The sequence below is a fragment of the Hemicordylus capensis genome, chromosome 2 (assembly GCF_027244095.1).
Source record: "Hemicordylus capensis ecotype Gifberg chromosome 2, rHemCap1.1.pri, whole genome shotgun sequence".
Lineage (NCBI taxonomy): Eukaryota > Metazoa > Chordata > Lepidosauria > Squamata > Cordylidae > Hemicordylus > Hemicordylus capensis.
The window spans coordinates 215,003,218-215,022,913 of record NC_069658.1 but is presented as its reverse complement, the minus strand read 5'-3'; the positions used below and the strand labels follow the sequence as shown (position 1 = coordinate 215,022,913).

General features: G+C 47.6%; 1 protein-coding gene across 3 annotated transcripts in view; it reads right to left on the bottom strand.

Annotated features, from left to right (window-relative positions):
• The window catches only part of KDM4B (lysine demethylase 4B), a 246,379-nt gene that overhangs the window by 182,999 nt on the left and 43,684 nt on the right, over window positions 1-19,696 (bottom strand). For all 3 annotated transcript variants that reach the window (XR_008315925.1, XM_053295002.1, XM_053295003.1), the window contains exons 2-5: window positions 15,321-15,488; window positions 12,475-12,650; window positions 8,864-8,978; window positions 7,858-8,051 (exon numbers count right to left, since the gene is read on the bottom strand). Coding sequence is in view for 2 of the 3 variants with exons in the window: in XM_053295002.1 (XP_053150977.1) it covers window positions 7,858-8,051; window positions 8,864-8,978; window positions 12,475-12,650; window positions 15,321-15,461 (626 nt within the window). In the remaining variant the exon portion in view is untranslated. The remainder of the gene's footprint in view (window positions 1-7,857; window positions 8,052-8,863; window positions 8,979-12,474; window positions 12,651-15,320; window positions 15,489-19,696) is intronic.

Genomic DNA, 19,696 nt, shown 5'->3' with positions numbered 1-19,696 from the left:
CTTCCCACCACAAGAGGTTCAATCTAGGATGCAGAATAGGACTGAAAGCAAAGATTGAGGGCAGGCTGGGAAAAGGTGGTAATTAGAGCAAGGAATGAAAGCGCCGTATATTATAATTAGAAAGAGAGGAATGCAAAGCAACAGGCTCGATTTGGCAGCTCCCCACCTGGACTGCTTCAGATGGAATTACTTGGCAGCACAAAGGTTCCCCGTGGTGGGGTGGTTGCCCTCCTGCAAAATGCTCTATTTTACACCCTGCACCACAGATTCGGATTCCAGCACAAGGGCAGACAAGGGAAAGCCAGGCTGATTTCACACCAATGGCCCCATAACACCACGTCAGGAAGTCCAGCTCTTGAACCAAAAACCAAAAGGGTTAGGAGGTGACCTCAAAAGGGACCTCAGACTGGCAGGATTTCTACCTGGTCAACACCAGTCCTCCTTGCTGTTCTTCAGGCTCCAGCTCCCAGTACCCCAATAGAACCCCCTGATCACAAGGCTTCAAGGACTAGATTTGGGCGTGTCCACACACACACCAATCAGTTTGGCTCTGATAAAAGACCAGTTTTCAGAAATACTGCACCAGCGTTCAGATTCCATGCCACACATGGTCAAGGCAAGCCAGCAATATCCAAAACACAGCCCCCACTTGCACACAAGCACCTCTGGTGGCCAACATGGAAAGGCTACAAGCAAAATCATCCGTGGAATGGCTTCCAGCCCTGCCTGCAAGCTCAGTGCAAAGTGCTGGAGAACAGCAGGCTGGCTATCTTCCCCACAGCTGCTGCAAAACAACACTCAACCTTGGAGACTAAAAATCTAAGAGGAGAGGATGAAAAATCATGTTTAGCTGATCTTCTCCCTTTCAACCAGCTGATCAACTGCATATAAATAAAAATGCAAGATTACCAAGATTTCAGATTTCACCTGCTTTTTCATTTTCAACTAGTGGATGACATCCGGGCTAAGTTACTCAATGTTACTACTCAGGAGTAACTCTAAAAGACAACTTAACTTCAAGATGACTTCAAGTTCTGCTGAGTAATTTAGTCAGGATGTCAGCCAGCATATACTTTTTTTTTAAAAGCACTGCCCTTGAAATTTAAAAAACCCCACTGATTACTAAGTGGTTGATTCAATTGTTTAAAACCCTTGTAGCCCTATACAAATCTAATTGGGGGGGGGCGCTGACATGAGCAAAGGTTCAATGGGGAAGGACAACCTCAAAAGTGTGGAAGAGCCCTCGTGTAGAAAGGAGTGCAACCTTTTGATGGAGAAATGCCTCCAACACCAATGGCTGCAACGCCAGGCTCTGCCTTGGTGAGCACACAGCACGGTCTCCAAACTGGTGGAGTTCATAACTCTCTTCACTCTTACTATTCCCAGAGGTGCCCTCTAAGATGATCACTACCAGGGTCGAAGAGTCTATAAAAAGGATGAAGAGAGCTGAGAAAATTCCACAGAGGTAGGGCTGGGGAAGGGGAGTCATGGAATCATCATTAACAGCCATTTCTGACAAAAGACTGCCAGCCAGCTGCTTCGTGCTCTTTTTCTAGAGATCCAAGAGCTCCCCCAGCTGGCCAACGGCATCCTTGTTGATGGAAGTAGCATGAAAGGCAGATCAAAGAGCTAGTGGCCATGTTGGCCTCACAGAAATCAGGATCAATGAGACAGGACAACATAGAGCCGGACAGCCACTCAAAGCTGGAGCAAACTTTCCATTGTCACAGAACTCCATCAGGCAGGCAAAGCAAGTAAGTACACCAAGCACAGAAAGATCGGAGTAAGCTCCTGCAAGTCCATTTTTACTCCTCCCCCACACACATACATATTCTGCTTCCCAACTATTTATTCCTCAAAAAGGTTCAGAATAATAAGTACATCAACACTATTAAGAATACATCAATAAAATCCAGTATACTAAACAGACTATTTTAATCCAGAGGATTAAAACACACACACACACACACACCTATCTATCTATCTATCTATCTATCTATCTATCTATCTATCTATCTATCTCCAGGAGAAAAGACAAAAGAAATAAGTTCCAACTCCCTTTTAAAAAAAGCTTGTTTTCTATAAAAAGATCCAGTAGGTTTCCTTTCAAATAAATTCAGACATTTATCAGAGTACTCAGCACCAAGCATACACACTGCACCTCAGACATAATACCCGATGAGCAGAGCAGAATTCTTTTGAACCATGACAACTCATCTCCTGGCCCCCACACCTATGCTGCTCCTGGATGGAGTGCCTGCCCCCAAAGCATCAGGACCAACGCTGCCTACATGCCCCATCATGACTCTCAATATAAACTTCCTTCTATGATCAACTCAGGAATGATTCAAATTATTTGTTTGATTGATTGATTGATTGATTGATTGATTTACCGCCCTTCCAAAATGGCACAGGGCGGTTTACAATTAAAACAAACTACTAAAACAATAAAAAGCTAAAACAAATTAAAAACAGTATAACAATTAACAATTAAAAAACATTTTAAAACAGCAATTAAACAATTTACAGTAATTAAAAGCCCCAAAATCGGGTTAAAATTTTAAAAACCCTGGAAGGCCAGGCCAAACAAATACGTTTTAAGGGCTCTCCTGAAGGCTAATAGAGAATTCAAATTACGGATTTCCGCAGGGAGCGCATTCCACAGCTATAGAGAAGGCCCGCCTCTGAGTCGCCACCAGACGAGCTGGTGGTAACTGGAGACGAACCTCCTCAGATGACCTTAATGTACGGTGGGGATCACGCAGAAGAAGGCACTCTCTAAGGTAACTTGGGCCTAAGCCGTTCAGGGCTTTAAAGGTAATCACCAGCACTTTGTATTTTGCCCGGAAACATATCGGCAGCCAGTGCAATTGTTTCAAAATAGGTGTAATATGGTCTCTCCGGGTTACCCCAGAGACCAATCTGGCTGCCGCATTCTGAACTAATTGAAGTTTCCGAACTACGTACAAAGGCAGTCCCACGTAGAGCGCATTGCAATAGTCAAGCCTGGAGGTTACCAGCTGGTGCACCACTGTTTTGAGGTCATCCTCCTCAAGGAATGGACGCAGCTGTCGAATCAGCTGAAGCTGATAGAAAGCACTCCTGGCCATGGCCTCCACCTGAGAAACCAGGGTGAGGCCTGGGTCCAGGAGTACTCCCAAGCTGAGAGCCTGCTCCTTCTGGGGGAGTGTAACCCCATCCAGCACAGGGAGTTCTAACTCACTCCTCAGATTCTGAGCCCCCACAATGAGCACCTCCGTCTTGCTTGGATTCAGCTTCAATTTGTTCTCCCTCATCCAGCCCATTACTGCCTGTAGGCAGGCATTTAAAGAGTGAGTGCCATTTCCTGAAGATGAAAAGGAGAAGTAGATTTGGGTGTCATCAGCATACTGATAACACCCAGCACCAAATCTCCTGATGACCTCACCCAGCGGTTTCATATGTAGATATTAAAAAGCATTGGTGACAGAATGGAGCCCTGAGGGACTCCATATAACAGCTCCTGCTTTGAGGAGCGACTGTCACCAAGCTCCACCATCTGGGATCTACCCGAGAGATAGGAACGGAACCACTGCAAAGCAGTGCCCCCTATTCCCAACTCCTCCAGGCGACCCAGAAGGATACCATGGTCGGTGGTATTGAACGCCGCTGAGAGATCCAAGAGGACCAACAGAGTCACACTCCCTCTGTCGATTCCCCGGTAAAGGTCATCCATCAGGCCAACCAAGGCTGTCTCAACCCCAGGTTCAATCCCTGGCTGAGAAAAAGCACTGGAGAGCTGCTGCCAGTCAGTGTAGGAAATACTGAGCTAGATGGACCAACAATCTGACTCAGTGTAAGGCAAGTGTAAGGCAACTTCCTATGTCCCAGTCAAAATCATGATGCTCCCTAAGTCACCTCCATGATCCAATGCCCACTTCTCTCCTCAATGGCAGGGGTTAGCTGACTAATGAAAGCATATCTGCACTGCACCAGGAAAGCTGGTCTTCTGGTAGCAAGCATGACTTGTCCGCAGAGCTAATCAGGATCCACCCTGGTTGCATTTGAATGGGAGGCTACATGTGAGCACTGCAAGATATTCCCCTCAGGGGATGGAGCTGCTCTGGGAAGAGCATCTAGGTTCCATGTTCCCTCCCTGGCAGCATCTCCAAGAGAGGGCTGAGAGAGATTCCTGCTGCTAGTCTGTGTAGACAATTCTGAGCTAGGTGGACCAATGGTCTGACTCAGTATATGGCAGATTCCTATGTAACTGTGATATTGGATGACCCACCTATCCTAAGCAAAGACACTGTTGCTTGATGCTTAGGTGTATACTGAAAGCACACACGATGCCAGTATGGGTTGGGGCTTTGTTTTTCTTTTTTCTTTTGGTCTTTTTGTTCTCTAATCAATCTTGAGAGGACAGAGTTTTGAATCCAAAATCCCAAAAAGCCCTCCTGCATTGGCCAGAAGAGGTTTGAACTAATCTCTGTTAATAAATCTTTGCCCAGAAAGCCCCAACTGCTTTTGGCCTTAATACAAAAAGCAACATCTGCTCGAGTGGTCGTCTGATTACAGAAGCCCAGGCAGGAAGCAGGATTAGTCTTCTCTTATCCAAAGGGTGTGTGCTCAGAGAGTATTCTCAGACATCCCTTTAATGCTGAACTAAGTAGCGCTGACTCCAGCCAAGTATTAACACTGCCTGGACTCGTGGGCTTCTGTGCTGCTTTCCCCTTACAGTTCTGGGCAGAAGCAATCCATTCTAGCCTTCTCTCGAACAGGAGAGATTCTAATCATGTTGAATGGAATATCTGCTCTTCAGCGGAATGTAAAATTATACATAAAGAACTTTCACAAGAGCAAAAGTGCGAAAGAGAACCACTAGCACAGGCTGCAGTTCTGGGACAGAAGGGAAGACTCTGAAGAGAAAGGAACTAGTCAGAAGCACAGCCCAGATGAGAAGCCGGAGTAGCTCTCTCATACCCAAAGACGTGTCTTAGAGTGCATCAACACTACACACAAACTAATTCCATGCCCATTTTACAAGGGAACGCCAACATGTTGTCCATGCCTTGCTTGCAAGTGTTCCAGGGACGTCTGGCTAGAAAGCGAATGCTTGGTTAGGCAGGTGCTTGGTCGGACCTGCAAGGCAAGTCTTATGTCCTTATGCTGCAGCTCTCAACTAGGGAAGTCTGGGACCTGCAGTTTGGTAAGGGGCCCTGGGGACCCAAAGAATTCTCACAGGGATTCCCAGAGGATCCAGACAACTCCCAGCATCCCCAGTTGCAATGGCCTTTGGCTAGGGGTTATGGGAGTTGTAGTCAACCACATCTGGGAATCCCTGTTATAGGGAATACTGCTCAGAGCCCCTTGCAAAACTACAGTCCCCAAAGCTCTCGGGGGCCGGGGGCTATGGCCATTATGGATTTAAACTGCCCAACATTGCAGATGTGCCCTTTAAGTATACAGATCTCATTGTCTAGCTAACAACAGTGCATGTTCCACCACGGCAACTCTGAGCACAGAGTAGGCTGTTCTCCCGAGAGCTTCATATTCTTGCCAGAATATGAGGTGCCAGCAGTTCCCTCTTTGCTCACTCCCCAGCCTTTAGAAGGATGCAAGGAGAAGAAACAAGGGATGGGGAAACCCCTTCAATATTTACAGTGGAAAGGGAAGACCCAACAGGAGACAGAGCAGCAGCAAGGTAAAGAAGCACAGCACTGCAAAAGAAAACCATTTGTGGTCCTGACACTAAGCATGATTTCAACACCCCACTTTGGAGAAATCTGCATGCAAGAAGAGGTTTCCTATTCCATCAACCCAACAAGGTGAGAAAGGGTTGAAAATGACTGCTCCTGGCTCCTTACCCTTACAGAAATGAAAGCTAGCAACAGGGATGAACATTAAGCCAGAAAAAAGCTAACTCCTTCCCCATTAAGGGTCCACCTTCGAATGCACACGCTCCTCCATATAGGGACACTGCCAAATCCCCATTGCCATCAGCATGCTAAAATGAAACACACGAAAGATGCAGTTTTCCCCCACAGATCAGAGCCCTGCCGGCTGTGCCACTAGCGCCACCTAGTGCAGGCCAGGAAACACACACTGAGAATTTCTCAAGCTTTCAACACAGAGAGACAGAACAAAGAGGGTGTACAATAAATTGTCAGGCTTTAATTTGAACCTTGGTGGGCAAGTGAAGAACCTTCTAGGTCAGAGCTGCTCACACTTGGGCCTCCAGATATTGTTGGACTACATAATCAGCCAAAGGCTGCTGTGGCTGGGAATGATGGGAGCTGTAGCCCATTATCTAGGGCCCAAGTTTGAGAAACCCTGTCCCTGAGGCAGAGTAGTGTGTCAAATAAAAGATGCTTCTGTGAGTGATATTTATTTTTCAGTAGAAGCAAAAGATCCTGAAGCTAGGTCTTTGGGGGCAGTTGCATAATGGTACCAAGCTTCCTGCTGCATGTGTCAACATTGGTGGCAGAACCCCCCGCCCATTGCAAAATGCCCCTGACTTATTTCTTAGGGCCTCTTTCCTGCTGCTGGTACCTCCTGCAACCCCACAGGCACAGTGAACATCTGCAGTGCCATTGGGAAATCATATTGCTGAGAAATAGAAAGATCTTGTCACTGTGCCCTGGCAGACAACCATTTCCCAGTGACATTTAAACTCTAGTTTACAGGCAAATGTCAATATTTAAAAGTTGCATCAAAATCCCGAGGAAAGCACCCTTGTGGGATGTCAAGTTGCCAAGTATCAACACACAGCCAAAAAACATCCAGAAATCAAAAAGCAGGCTCTTCCCTGCAAGCTCCCTTCTGCTTCCACCGCTCCACAATGGCGGGGGAGCACTCCATGCTTCCTGATCCCCAGCAGGCCCCTTCTCATTAAGGTATGCCCAATCTCCAGCCTATCTACTGCTTCACGGGACAGGCCTGCCCATTTGTTCACTTAGGAGCATGCTCTGACCTGGACACCATCTTCGCAAGAGGCACCGCTCAAAAGGAGTAGCCAAGTCCAGGGGAGAGGGGATGTGGGAGAAGGGAAAGAACAGCCAATTAAAAACAAAAATGTATTCAAATGGCCTGCAGAAAAGCCACAGAGGGCATGCATACATGTGTGTAGATTTTTCTCACAGGGCCCACGGTAAAGAGGTGGTTTATTACAGCCGCCTTACAGATACTTATCGAGGCCTAGCTTTGCTCCAGACTTTCAACATGAATCCACCTTGGTACTATAAAGAGCAAAACATCCAACTCAGATGCAATCACACCCCTCCACTACAGAGATGTTTGAGCAGAACTGCTCTATGTGGCTAGATCCTTCTCACCATTCCCCCTTGCCTTCCTCATCTGTAGCCGTATGCTCCACAGTCACCTTTAGATGGTGCGCCTGTTCTCTGGTTGATTTGTATGTGGAAGTTGGATTTGGGCTACAAGGCCAGTTGCAACAGGATTTGGAGTAATGTGAAGCTGTGTGCACACCAAGGAGTCACTCTGGAAATCCAGGAATGGTGGGTGGTGCTCCTGTTCAGATTTGGACTCAGAATTTTCCCACTGAGTAGACTGGCTACTGAGCCAGAGGTCACTTGCCTACAGACCTGTGTGTGCTGTCATTATATCACATATTGGTTCACGGGGCCTCTTTCTGGTCCTGCTTTGCAGCAGGGAGCTGAGATATATAGAGCCTCTGGTCCTTTCCAACTTAAGTATCCAGCATCTCCTTGGGTCAGTTTCCTTGACACAGACTATATGACAGGCCCCAAGGGCAGTGGCAAGATCTGAGGGCAAGTTGAACCATAAGACCAGACTAATGACCCTGCTTTGGACAAGATGACTTCCTGGCCCCTTCTGCAACCGCTCCTGCCTACTCACCAAGATTTGGGCTCTCCAAAATGCAGGTAGTTGATGCTGTAGAGGTCCATGTCCTCCGTGTGCCAAGCAAAGGTTGTCTTCCACATCCCGAAGTAGAGGTAGGGGGTGTTCACGCCTTCGATGATAATTCCACACTGATGTTCCACCATGTCCAGGAGGGTGTTCAGATTCCCAATATTCCATTCCTCCACATCCTGCAGAAGAGGACACTACTAACAGACTGCAAAGGACAGGCTCCTTTTCCTTCGGAGAGGAGGGGTGACCAAGCAAGCACAGCAAGAGGGAGGAGGGTGCGAACAGGACAACCCAGGGAGCAGCCCCACACTGGGCAGGTCTGAGGGAAAGAGCCCACTAAAATATACTCCTATTAAACAGGTGTGAAAGTTCCTCTCTGATATCCAGATTTCTCCCCTATGAGAAGGAGAGAGTCCATTGCCAGAGGAAACAATGAAACAGGCAAGCACTAGCTGCAGCAGACAGAAGTCATTGCCAGAGAAGAGGCAAGAGAAGCTCCACAGATTGGCCAGGGAAAGAGAGTCTTCACAAGAACAGTCTGCACTGAGTAGGGTGCATGTATGGGCATGTGCAAGCATTCCTGCTTAAGGGTCTTTTAGGCCTCTAGGGGCATGTCTGCATTGCACATTTAAACCAAGGAACCTTAGGAACTGCAGCTCTGCTGAAGAGGCCTGGGATCTCCACAGAAAAGAAGTTCAGCCCTCTCAGTATATTACAATGCCATGGATGTGGTGATGGCTACTAGCTTGGATGCCTTTAAAAGGGGTTTTGACCAATTCACAGAGGACAGGTCTATGAATAGCTACTGGTCTGGTGGCTACAGGCCACCTCCACTGTTTCACTGTGTACAACAGGATGCTAGACTAGATGGGCCTTGGGCCTCATCCAGCAGGGCTGTTCTTATGTATGTTCTAGGTTCTTGTTACAATTAAGTCAGTTTCAAAAAGTGCGTAGGATGGACACATGCCCATTTCATGTCACTGTCACTTACTGCATCATACAGGGAGCCACTGATGTCTGCTCCATAAATAGGGGACACAAAAGTCAAATTCTTCCAGTATTTGCGTTCCAGGTCATCAAAATCTTGGTGACGGGGGGTACAATACCTGGTAAGGAAAAGGGGGAAGGGAGTGAGATTTTAAAAGTCACAAACATCCTCAAAATGGACATGCTCAGAGACAAAGGGCTATGTACTTCAGATATCTCAAGATTCATTAAGATTCACAAAACACATCTCTGTGCAGGAAAGAATGTGCAAACTACAGAGAGATGGCCACATGCAACACTTGCACGTGTACACGCACACACACATGCTCAGCCTGTCCCCTAACAACAGCAGTAGTCATAGGAAGCTGCCATATACTGAGTCAGACCACTGGTCCATCAAGCTCAGTACTGTCTGCACACAGACTGGCAGCGGCTTCTCCAGGGTTGCAGGCAGGAATCTCTCTTAGCCCTATTCTGGAGATGACTGAGAGATAGCTGGTCTTGTGGTAGCAAGCATGACCTGTCCTCTTAGCTAAGCAGGGTCTGCCCTGGTTGCAGATGAATGGGAGACTTGTTGTGTGAACACTAAGATATTCCCCTTAGGGGATGGAGAAGCTCTGGGAAGAGCAGAAGGTTCCAAGTTCCCTCTCTGGCAGCATCTCTAAGAGAGGGCTGAGAGAGATTCCTGCCTGCAACCCTTGGAGAAGCTGCTGCCAGTCTGTGCAGGCAATACTGAGCTAGATAGACCAATGATCTGACTCAGTATATGGCAGCTTGCTATGTTCCTATGATTCCTGCCATTTTCATTGGAATATCTTCCAGTGCTCACACATCAAGTCTCCCATTCATCTGCAACCAGGGCAGACCCTGCTTAGCTAAGGTGACAGGTCATACTTGCTAACACAAGACCAGCTATCTCTCAGTCACAGCTGATAAGACAATGGCAGGGGCAAAATGGCAGCATCTTTGTACCAGTAGAGTAAGATGACCAGGTTATCACAGGACAAGTCAGGGGCAGGGTTCACCTCAACCTTGCTTGTCTAATGGCAGCAGCAGGCTGATGTGACCTCCTGGCCCACCCTCACTCTGGGGCAGCAAAGGGAGCTCCACTGCTGACCTTGAAACATCTGAGAGAGGAAAATAGCGCATCTATGTATGCAGGGGCACAATGCCTTCTCAGCTCTTGGCCATGTTGGGATTTCTGGTGTTCATGTGTTTAAGGATGTACCACAGGAGCTACCCAACAAGACCTGTTATGGAAAGTCACCATTTTGGGCAGCCTTGGACACCCCCCTGTACCCTGCTGGCATGGAGGACCCGTATTTTGGCAAAGGAAAGGTCAAAAAAGTCACAAATATGAGGATTCTGGCCACAGATCTCATGTTTTTGCAAAGCCTTGCTGATGCCTCAAGATTGACTTTCTGCATGAAATCTTCTTAGCCTTCCTGAAACTGATAAATTAGAATCCCCATTCCTCAAAGAAACCATTAACCATCCTGATCTCTCAGGATTGCTCAGTCCATGGACAAACAAAAGTCTTTGTATTTAAGAGAGAGCCTTCTTCTTCATGAACCCTGACACCTATTAACATAATCGAAGGACGTACGGTTGCGGTAGCCACCGGCGCACTTTTTAGCAACCCAAAATCGGGCCCTTCTCTAGCATTACCCTGGGGTCTTGAAAACACTCCCAAATGACATCAGACTCTCCCCATCTATGATTGCTTTTAAACAACTTTTGAAAATACAGCTGTTTTATCAGGCTTTTAGTTTATTATGTTTTAAAGTTTTATTTATAGTAAATTTAATCTTTTTAATATTATTCTTAGGTTTTACTTGCTGTTTGTTTAAAATTGTAAACCACAACAAGATTTTATAAAGAGTGGTATATAAATGTGACAAGCAAACCAATAGGGCCATCTTCTAATCCATCTGGGTTTGTCCCAGCAGGTAAAGCCCATCACCTGTCTAGAGCCAAGGATGGCACATTAACCTGTTCTTTACCCAACTCCATCCTCCTTTGCCCTGACCCTCAGAGGGTAGGAATTCTCTGGCATTTTCCAGACACATGGTTTTTGCCTTATTTAAGGAAGCTTCACTTGTTCCTCTCTCTCTTGCTTCCTGGACCTGCTTTTGGGCTCGTGATTCCACACCATTTTGTCCTTCAGACAAGTATGCTTTGCCCCTTCCCTCTTGTGTGTCTGGGAGGTTTCTGTTTTTCTTTCCCAAGACCCCTTTCCCATCCTGGGTATAATTAGAGGGGTATGGGGGGTGTATGTTGGGTTAGGATCAGTTCCTTACTCCTGTGGCTACGCTGCGGTTTGGCTTTCTGGCCATGGAATGACTTTTGGGGCTTGTAAATAGAGTGGAAACATTGGCTTCTGGGCTGAGGGAGCCAGGAATGGAAGGGAGAACCGTTTTCAGTTAAAAGGGAAGGTGCTGGGCAGAAAAGCTGGGGTACACTGAGATTTAAAGGAATATTGCTTAGAGGCTCCTGTCCAAGGGGAGTTGCCTACTTGAGGCAATCCCTGTTTCTTCTTCTTCTCCCTCACCCACTTTTCCTGTCCAGCTTTGCCCAAGTCTCTTTGGACTTCTCTCTCAAACTGGCCCCTCTCCCTTCCCTGAAAGTCTAGTGGGACCACTCTGGGTTTCGTGCCTGTGTCTTTTCAGGTGTCTTAAGTGTTCAACTCCCTTGTTTCTCCCCCAAATACCCCCAAGGAGTTGGGCTGCAGTGTCTTCCCAATGTTTCCCCTGACCTTCTGTTTGTGATCTATCTGTCAGTTCCTCACCCACTTCCCCCCTGCAACACTGCTCTACTGGCCCTAAGTCCAGATGGGCTCAGCCTGTCCTGGCTCTGCTCAGGGTAGCTCTGTCTACTGGTCTGCTTCCCAATGCGGTCCTCTTGTCTGACCCATGCTGCCTGTCTCCCCAATGCTGCCTCCATGTTTATCCTTAAGTACACTCCCCTAGCCCCCCGGAAGTCCAGATAGGCTCATCTCGCTTCCCAGACTTGTTCAGGAATGTGTTGCCAGTTGGTTGGGATACTAACGTAATCTAGTTTGGACACCCCCCACCCCGAGCATTGTCCCACTCAATCCGATGTTGCTCTGCACATGGTTTGATCTTCTCTCCAGTCCTCTGACTAACCCCAATCCTCTCTGGACCCTTTAGTTGTTCCATGTTTTTCTGATATTTCTTGCCACATCTTCTCATTGGTAGGACCCCCTCTCCCTCCTCCCCAGAGTATATATACTATAAGCACATGTAGCCAGCATATAGATTCAACCATATATATGTACATTTGATTAGCCAGGTAATTAAAAGTGAAAGTTAACCAATATCACCCAGACACGTATTTCATCTTAAGTGTTTTGTGTCATGTGAGAATTCCCACATCCCTTAAATCTCTCTGAATAAAATCTTTCATTGCCTCGAACAACCCTGCCTGTTCCTTTGATCCTAGAGGGGAGGGGAACACACATCATGCATCAAGAAATCCCTCGTAACAGACCAATAGGTGGCTGGCCCCCAACTGCAATGTAATCAGTACAAAACGAAAAGGTGCATCTACTGCAGTTCGGTGCCACCCCATCCTGGTCTTGAACAAGGTACATACTTCTCACTGTTGGCCAAGTGCCGGTAGTCTCCGACCAGCATGGGTTTCTTCTGAATATTATACTGGGTGAAGAGCCCCGACTGCCCAGTCACCACCTGCTGAATGGGCGCAGGGATGACCATGCTGTCAATGTCATCATAGGTCTTGCGCGGCTTCCACTCCTTGGGAGGAATCACCTGGGCGAGAATGGGTGAAAGAAAGAGGGAAACCACAAGTATGAATTACATTATATGCAAAAATAAAAATAAAAATAAAAATCTGTTCATTCAGGAAAGGGCATCCAAGGCTTAGCTTAACTTCCCTTTCACTGGAGTAGTGTTGAGAAAGCCCCAATGACAAGAACAGAGCAGGATTAAAAATGGCTTCAGTTGTGAGTAAAATTCAGCTCAGTTGTGAAGCACCTCAAGAGAAGCCCTTGCTAAGAACAAATCAAACATGCTGCAAAGAAGCAGAGCTGCTCCCTTAAGCTGTAGATTGCTTCTCTGCTGGATTTACAAAACGAACCTTCCGCTGCTTTCTCTCACACACAATATACGGGGCAGAAAGCAAAAAGAGAAATGTGCAGAAAGCCACAAAATGCTACCAATGGTGCTTAATAATACACAGGGCAGATTTTCTCAAATGCCTCGGTCAGTCTCTGGTATAAAAAGATAGAGCATTAGTCAAAGAATTTGGGCGGATTGTCCTCCCTCGCAGAAAGCCTGGCATAGTTTAATTAGCAAGGTAACCTAGGAACAGATTAACAAAGCACATTTCAGGACAGTTTCTGAAGAACCATTTCTATTAGAAGCCAATTCAACACCTTTCAGGCACAATTCCAGGCCCTGGTGCGTATTTATCAATTCCTGAATAGCTTGGAATCCAAAATAATACATGGCTTCAACCCTGACGTTTCATTGCTGAAGGTACTGCTGGATAGTTCAAGGATGGTTCAAACTTGACCAGCATTAGTTCACTGCTTTTTACCCCAGGGAAAGCTTAACGAACCATGTCCTCAAAGATTCCTACAGCTAGCAAGAGTGTCCCTTTCAAGACTGCACCCTCAATACAGGCCTTGAGCAATTTTCTTTGGATCTGGGAGCCAGACAATGGATGCTTGACAAAGTTGCCCAACTTAGTGATGGACGTTCTGCAAGGGGAAAGTAAATGGGCTTCTCTTTATGCCCTTTACAAGTAACATACTTGGTACAGAAGGAGGGCTGCCTGGGGCAAATATAGATTTGCGCTCGCACTCGCTCGCTCTCATATATATATATCTCCTAGTCTAGGTGCCATGGTTATAGTTCTAGTCATCATGGCTCCCTGGCGCTTGAGATTTGTCAAGCCCTGCCTCAATGCCCTCTCAGTGGGAATATGGGATAATCACTTCTCACAATGAGGTTAAAGGAGGAAAGAACAGACTCAAGATAGAAATTACTGGAATGAAAAAACAACTCCTCCCACAGGCAGCTTATGAAGCCTGGGGATCTTCTGGGACAGCTATTTAAACTGTCTTGTTTGTGTGGGCTTCCCTCCACATACACATATACTAGCCTCCACTCCACCTTCAATTTACACGTCCCTTTCTTCCACCCCCTTTGTCATGCCAACCCTAAAGAATTCTGGACTCAGAGTTCTGTATGCACACATTGCATGCTCAATCACGACTCCCTAGCCAACCTGAGTGGGAGTTTTATCTTGTGTGCTTAAAAAGAGAGAGAGAGAGAATTTTTCTAAGTTTACAGCAGATACTACCTAGAGGTTCTGCCAAGTACCTGCTACCTACAGTGTGGCTCAACTAAGAGCTCTCAGAGAGAAAGCAAACCATCTGTTTAGCAATGATCAGGGAAGTCATGCTGAGTCAATCACCTACATAAGAGAGAGAGAGACCAGCTATCTGGATCATGTCCAGAGAAGTCCTGGGGAAAATGAATGACAACATTCAAAACTAAAACAGCAAGGCAACATTAAAAGGCATCTAACCAGGCTACACTACAGAACTGGGTTTGCTGTTTACCACTCACATCTATGTTCATAATACTTTTCTCCACACGTTTGTTTGCAAGGGAGACCAAAAACTGTTTAAATTATCCACAGCAAAAGAGTTCTCTAGACTCAAAACGAATTCCTTCTCTGTCTAAAAGCAACAGTTAAGAATTAAAAGGCCTGAGCCTGGTGCCATGGACAAGGAAAACCTCCTTGTACTTGCAATCTAGAATTGGCTGACAGCTAGTTAGAATAATCTACCTCTGAGGAATCAGACATGGCGAAATTCATTAGTACACTTGACTGGACAAGGAAACATGGCCTGGAAAGCTTTCATCAATACTCTGCTCCCCTGTGCAATTGTAACAGAAGCAGTAATTGACCTGCTTTAATAAGGACCTCGTCTCTCATGGCTTAATGGCTCAACTTTCACTCCTTGCTGAAGCTGGATTGTGTTTTGTTTCGCCTAAATGTCACGTGGATGTGTATGCATGTGCCAGGTTGTGACACATAAGCCTCAGCTGTGAAGTAACAAGATACAACCCCTCCAGTGGCTGTTGCTGGTGTTTCTCTTGTGTATCTTTTTCTATTGTGAGCCTCTTCAAGCAGGAAACCATTCTCTCTCTCTCTTCTCCCCGCCCCCCATTTTGCTATGTAAATCACTTTGAAAGTAGCCGCCTCGCCAAACAGCACCACCACTCCAGAGAGGAAAAACAATCTTCCTTGTGAATGTGCCCCAAATGCCTTGAAGGTGTGCACTCTCGATCACACAGTATCTCTCAACTCAGTCCTACAGTTTATCAAGTCAATGCATTACCGCCCGCAACCCTATGGTAAATCTCAGACCGAAGGCCAACTAGCAAAACCCCCAACAAACCTACCTTTGCGAGTCCTGCCCTGTGAGCTCCCTGGGATTCTATATAAGCAATATACTTTCCAAAGTCCTGGAACTCCTCTAGGGTTGGTCGGAAAGTCATTATTTTACAGCTGGGGTTCTGTGGGCTTGGGTTTTCAGACCCCATCGTGCCAATGACCTTTTAGTGCAGACACTGCAGCAAAAAAGCAGAAAAGGGGGGGAAAGGTTAATGCCTTGCTGTTGCTTTATGTTCAGTTTTAGAAATCCAATGGGAAACTTATTTTAAAACAAAGAATCCAAGGAGACAAGACACATTTCAGCACAGAGCATAGTTAGAAGTCTCCCTTCCAATATCTTTACGGAACACCTCAACTCACAGCAGAAGCCCTGTTTATATAGCTCAGGTCGCGGATACATGGCGGTGGCGGCGGGCCCGGCCATCCAGGGCGGCGGCTGGCGGGCCCACCCCGCCGCAGATATGAGGCGGAAGCGGAGGGGGTAGCCCGGCAACATGGTGGTGGCGGCGGCGGGCCCAGCCCAACCCAGCCGCAGGGCGAAGAGGTTGCGGCAGGCCGGGCCAGCTGTGGGGTGACGACGCGGCCACAGGTCCTCAGCCCGGCAGCCTGGGCTTGGCACTTGGCCTGGCCGGAGACTGGGCCAGGAGGGGGTAGGGGAGAGGTAGCCGGCCCCAAAGAGCGAAAAGATGCTCTGTCCAGAGTCAGCTTGTTAAACATTATTTTCTTAGAATCAGGTACTAATAAAGTGGTGCAGCCATCCCAACAGTATTTCTTCTTACTAGCTGACCCCGCACAGAGCATCTGTGCGCTCTTTGGGGCCGGTGGTTACCTCTCCCCCCAACTTCTGCCCCAGTCTCTGCTTCTGGGCGCAGCCACCTCTCCTCCCCACTTTCTTTTCCTCCTCCTGGGCCTTGCCTCCGTGGCCGGGCCGGGCCAGCCACCTCTGGCCTCCACTGCTGGGCCGCCGCGGCAACTAATCCTCCTGGGTGCGCCTCAGCCAATCTAGGTGGGCTCTGGGATGCGTCCAAGGCACACCCAGGAGAATTAATATAACAGATTTGACAGAATGGAGATTCTGATGTTCTGTCACATCCTTATTTCCATAATATTTTACAGCAAATTCTGAACTGCTCAGGTTAGGAAATGTGCCCTACTGAAACATTCATATCCCAACAAAATCCCACGAGATTGTTATATTAAACATGAGTTTTCCAGCCTCAGGTCCCCAGATGCCATTAGATTACAACTTGACTTCTAAGTGAGATTCTCCTTCTTGGACAGCTATTTAAAACTGCTTCAACATAGCACATTAGCCTTATGATTTAGGATGAAAACTTCTAGAGTTAGGTGCCATGACTAGCATTAGCAAAACTTTGTAACTTTTAAAAGTACGGGGTGGGTGGGTGGGGTTTGCTTTATATGCTATGCACTCTGAATATCACCAGAGGGCAGCAAAGGATTTAGAGAAGTCTGTATTCAAAGCAGCTTACATATCCTACATATCCAAGATCACAGCAACCCACAAAATCAATTTGCATACGAGAAAATGAGCCACATACAAAGCTACCCCACTCCTGGGGGAGGAAGACTTCCTGCCCCCACCACAAGAAACTCATATGTTGCAAAGAGTGAGCACTAAGCCATCTGAAGTTGCATCTTCCAAATCTGTCCATGTTCTCAAAGTGCAGTTCAGTACAACAAACCTTGGATGTAAGCAAAGTTCAGACTTCTTTTCCCTGCCCTTTTAAACTCCTTTGGAGGAAAGAGGAATTTCACCTTCTCCACAAGTAGTAGTTCTTTTTAAAAACAGGAGAGCAGGTTCAGGACAAACTTACAAAGAAAAGAAGGCTCTTTTTCCCCTAGAATTCCACTACAAAAGCTGAACTATAACCTAAAATTATAGTCCATAAAAGGACTTGGAGCGCGGTGGTGTGGGTGTGGGTGAGTGTGGCATAAATTACGGCAGAGGAAAAGGCTATTTCTGAACAGAAGCCAAGACCTCCTTGTCTACTGGTTAGAGCCAACAGAACAGTTCAGAATACCCTTGCTGCCTCTAGGAGATAGAGGAAAGTTACAGGTTAATGCTAAAGTTCTTCTACCTCTCTGGAAAGCAGGAACACGCACATCTTCCCTTCACAGAACCCCCTCCTAAAAAGCAATAGTTGTGGAACCATTAGGTTACTAGTGTTTTTAAGCCCGTTATAATAACAGGCTCTAGGGAGTGTGTGCTAGTTTGCTCCTCTTCCCTTCTCCTTCCAGTTGCTACTTCCTTCCTCCCAGTTGCTAGGACGGAGTCCCGTCGCCCGAGACCCTCAACAACAGCCGCAGGAGCAGCAGCCAGATAGGCGGCTGCAAGTTGGTTTTGGGATGGAGGGGCTTTTCTTCGGCCGGGCTGCGCACCCGGCGGCAGCCGCTTCTCGTCGGCCATCCCACCCGCCCAGTGGCGGGGCCTCTCCTCAGCCAGCCGCACGCCCGACGGCGGCCGCTTCTCCTCGGCCGGCCGCGCGCCCGACGGCGGCCGCTTCTCCTCGGCCGGCCAGCCCGCCCGGCGGCGGCCACTTCTCCTCGGCCCGCCCGCCCGCCCACCTGGCAGCAGCCGCTTCTCCTCGGCCGGCTTCTCCTCGGCCTTGCCAACATGGCCGCCCGTGTCTGGGCGGCCGTATCTTTTTTGGCGGTTCTGAGCATGCGTTCCGCGCATGCTCAGAACCGCCGAAAAAGACACGGGCAGCACGGCCGCACACTCAGGGTCTTTATTATAGAGGATGGAACACACTGCCTGTGAATATGAGGGGATTGTCTTCCTTGGAGGCCTTCAGGAGAGCCTTAAAGACTCATCTTTTTAGCCTTTTAATTATAGTTTTAATTTTCATCTGATTTTAAATGTGTGTGTGTTTTTAAATTTTAATTTGTATGTATTTTTTATTTTAGTGGAAACCATCCTGAGCCACTTTGGGAAGAGCAGTATATAAATCAAAAAAATAAATTGAGGTAGCCAATCCCATAATTCCTATTATAAGGGAGCCTGAACCCAGCAGTCAGTCTCCAATCCACCTGGCTAAGGTAGATAGAGTGAAACTTACTTGCCTGAACTCTAGTGAGAGTAAGAGGGCGCTAAACTTGCTAATTAATTTTGTTCAAAAGGGCCCTATCTACTTCAAAGATATGCCAGCTGTAAGAAATCTTCCATAAATTCATGTCTTACACAGGTTTTATACATTACTTCAATGCACTGTTCCCTCCAAGGTGTGTGCACGCTCACAAGTTTTTGAATACCCACTATTCTTTCCTCTCTCTCCTCTCTGCCACAAGATGTGGTGACAGCCAACAACCTGGATGGCTTTAAGAAGGGTTTGGAGAAATTCATGGAGGAGAGGTCTGTCATTGGCTACTAGTTGGAGGGCTGTGGGCCACCTCCAGCCTCAAAGGCAGGATGCCTCTGAGTACCAGTTGCAGGGGAGGAGCAGCAGGAGAGAGGGCATGCCCTCAACTCCTGCCTATGGCTTCCAGCAGCATCTGGTGGGCCACTGTGTGAAACAGGATGCTGGACTAGATGGGCCTCCTTGGGCCTGATCCAGCAGGGCTGTTCTTATAGCCTGGAACTTCAGCCAGTTGATGCTGTGGCAGTGCTCTGAGGGGCTTCACCTTCCCTGGGCTACCTGGTTGCTGCAATTAGCTACCCAGACCAAGAACCCAGCCACTACCACCCAGAGGGGCTCCCTAAGAGGGAGAACCCTGGTTACTGCTTGGTAGATCCACCATAGCAGGGAGCAACAAAGCTGGTTGGAACTGACCTGTGTAAGCAAGCCATGATCTGTGCTAGAAAGGGAAGAAGAAACCACTGAAGTGGGAATGCATGCCAGTGTGCCCACAGTATGCAATCGAGGCAGGCAACGACAGGTTGCTTACCTGTAACTTGGGTTCTTCTAGTGGTCATCTGTGCTCTTACACTAATGGGCTTTGTGCCTGTGCAGAGACCTCGTCTGATCTTCCAAGCTAGATTCCCAACTTTTGGCGATGACCCCGCCCCCACGGTATATAGGCGGCTGCGCGGGCTTCCCTCTCCAGTCTTCTGAGTCCGCAATTTTGAAAGAGACTAGCAGAAAAGACATGAGTAGAGGGGAGGATGAGTGGGCGTGTAAAAGCACAGATGACCACTAGAAGGACCCAAGTTACAGATAAGCAACCTGTCGTTCTTCAACGTGGTCTCTGTGCTTTACACAAATGGGCGCATAGCAAGCTGCACCTGTGCCGTGCTCAACTGGAGGCGGGATCAGGTGAAGATGGATTGCAACACCACCCTGCCAAAAGCCATGTCTTTTCTGGCTTGGACACCCAGGGCGTAGTGCTGAATGAATGAGTGCTTCAAAGCCCATGTAGCTGCCTG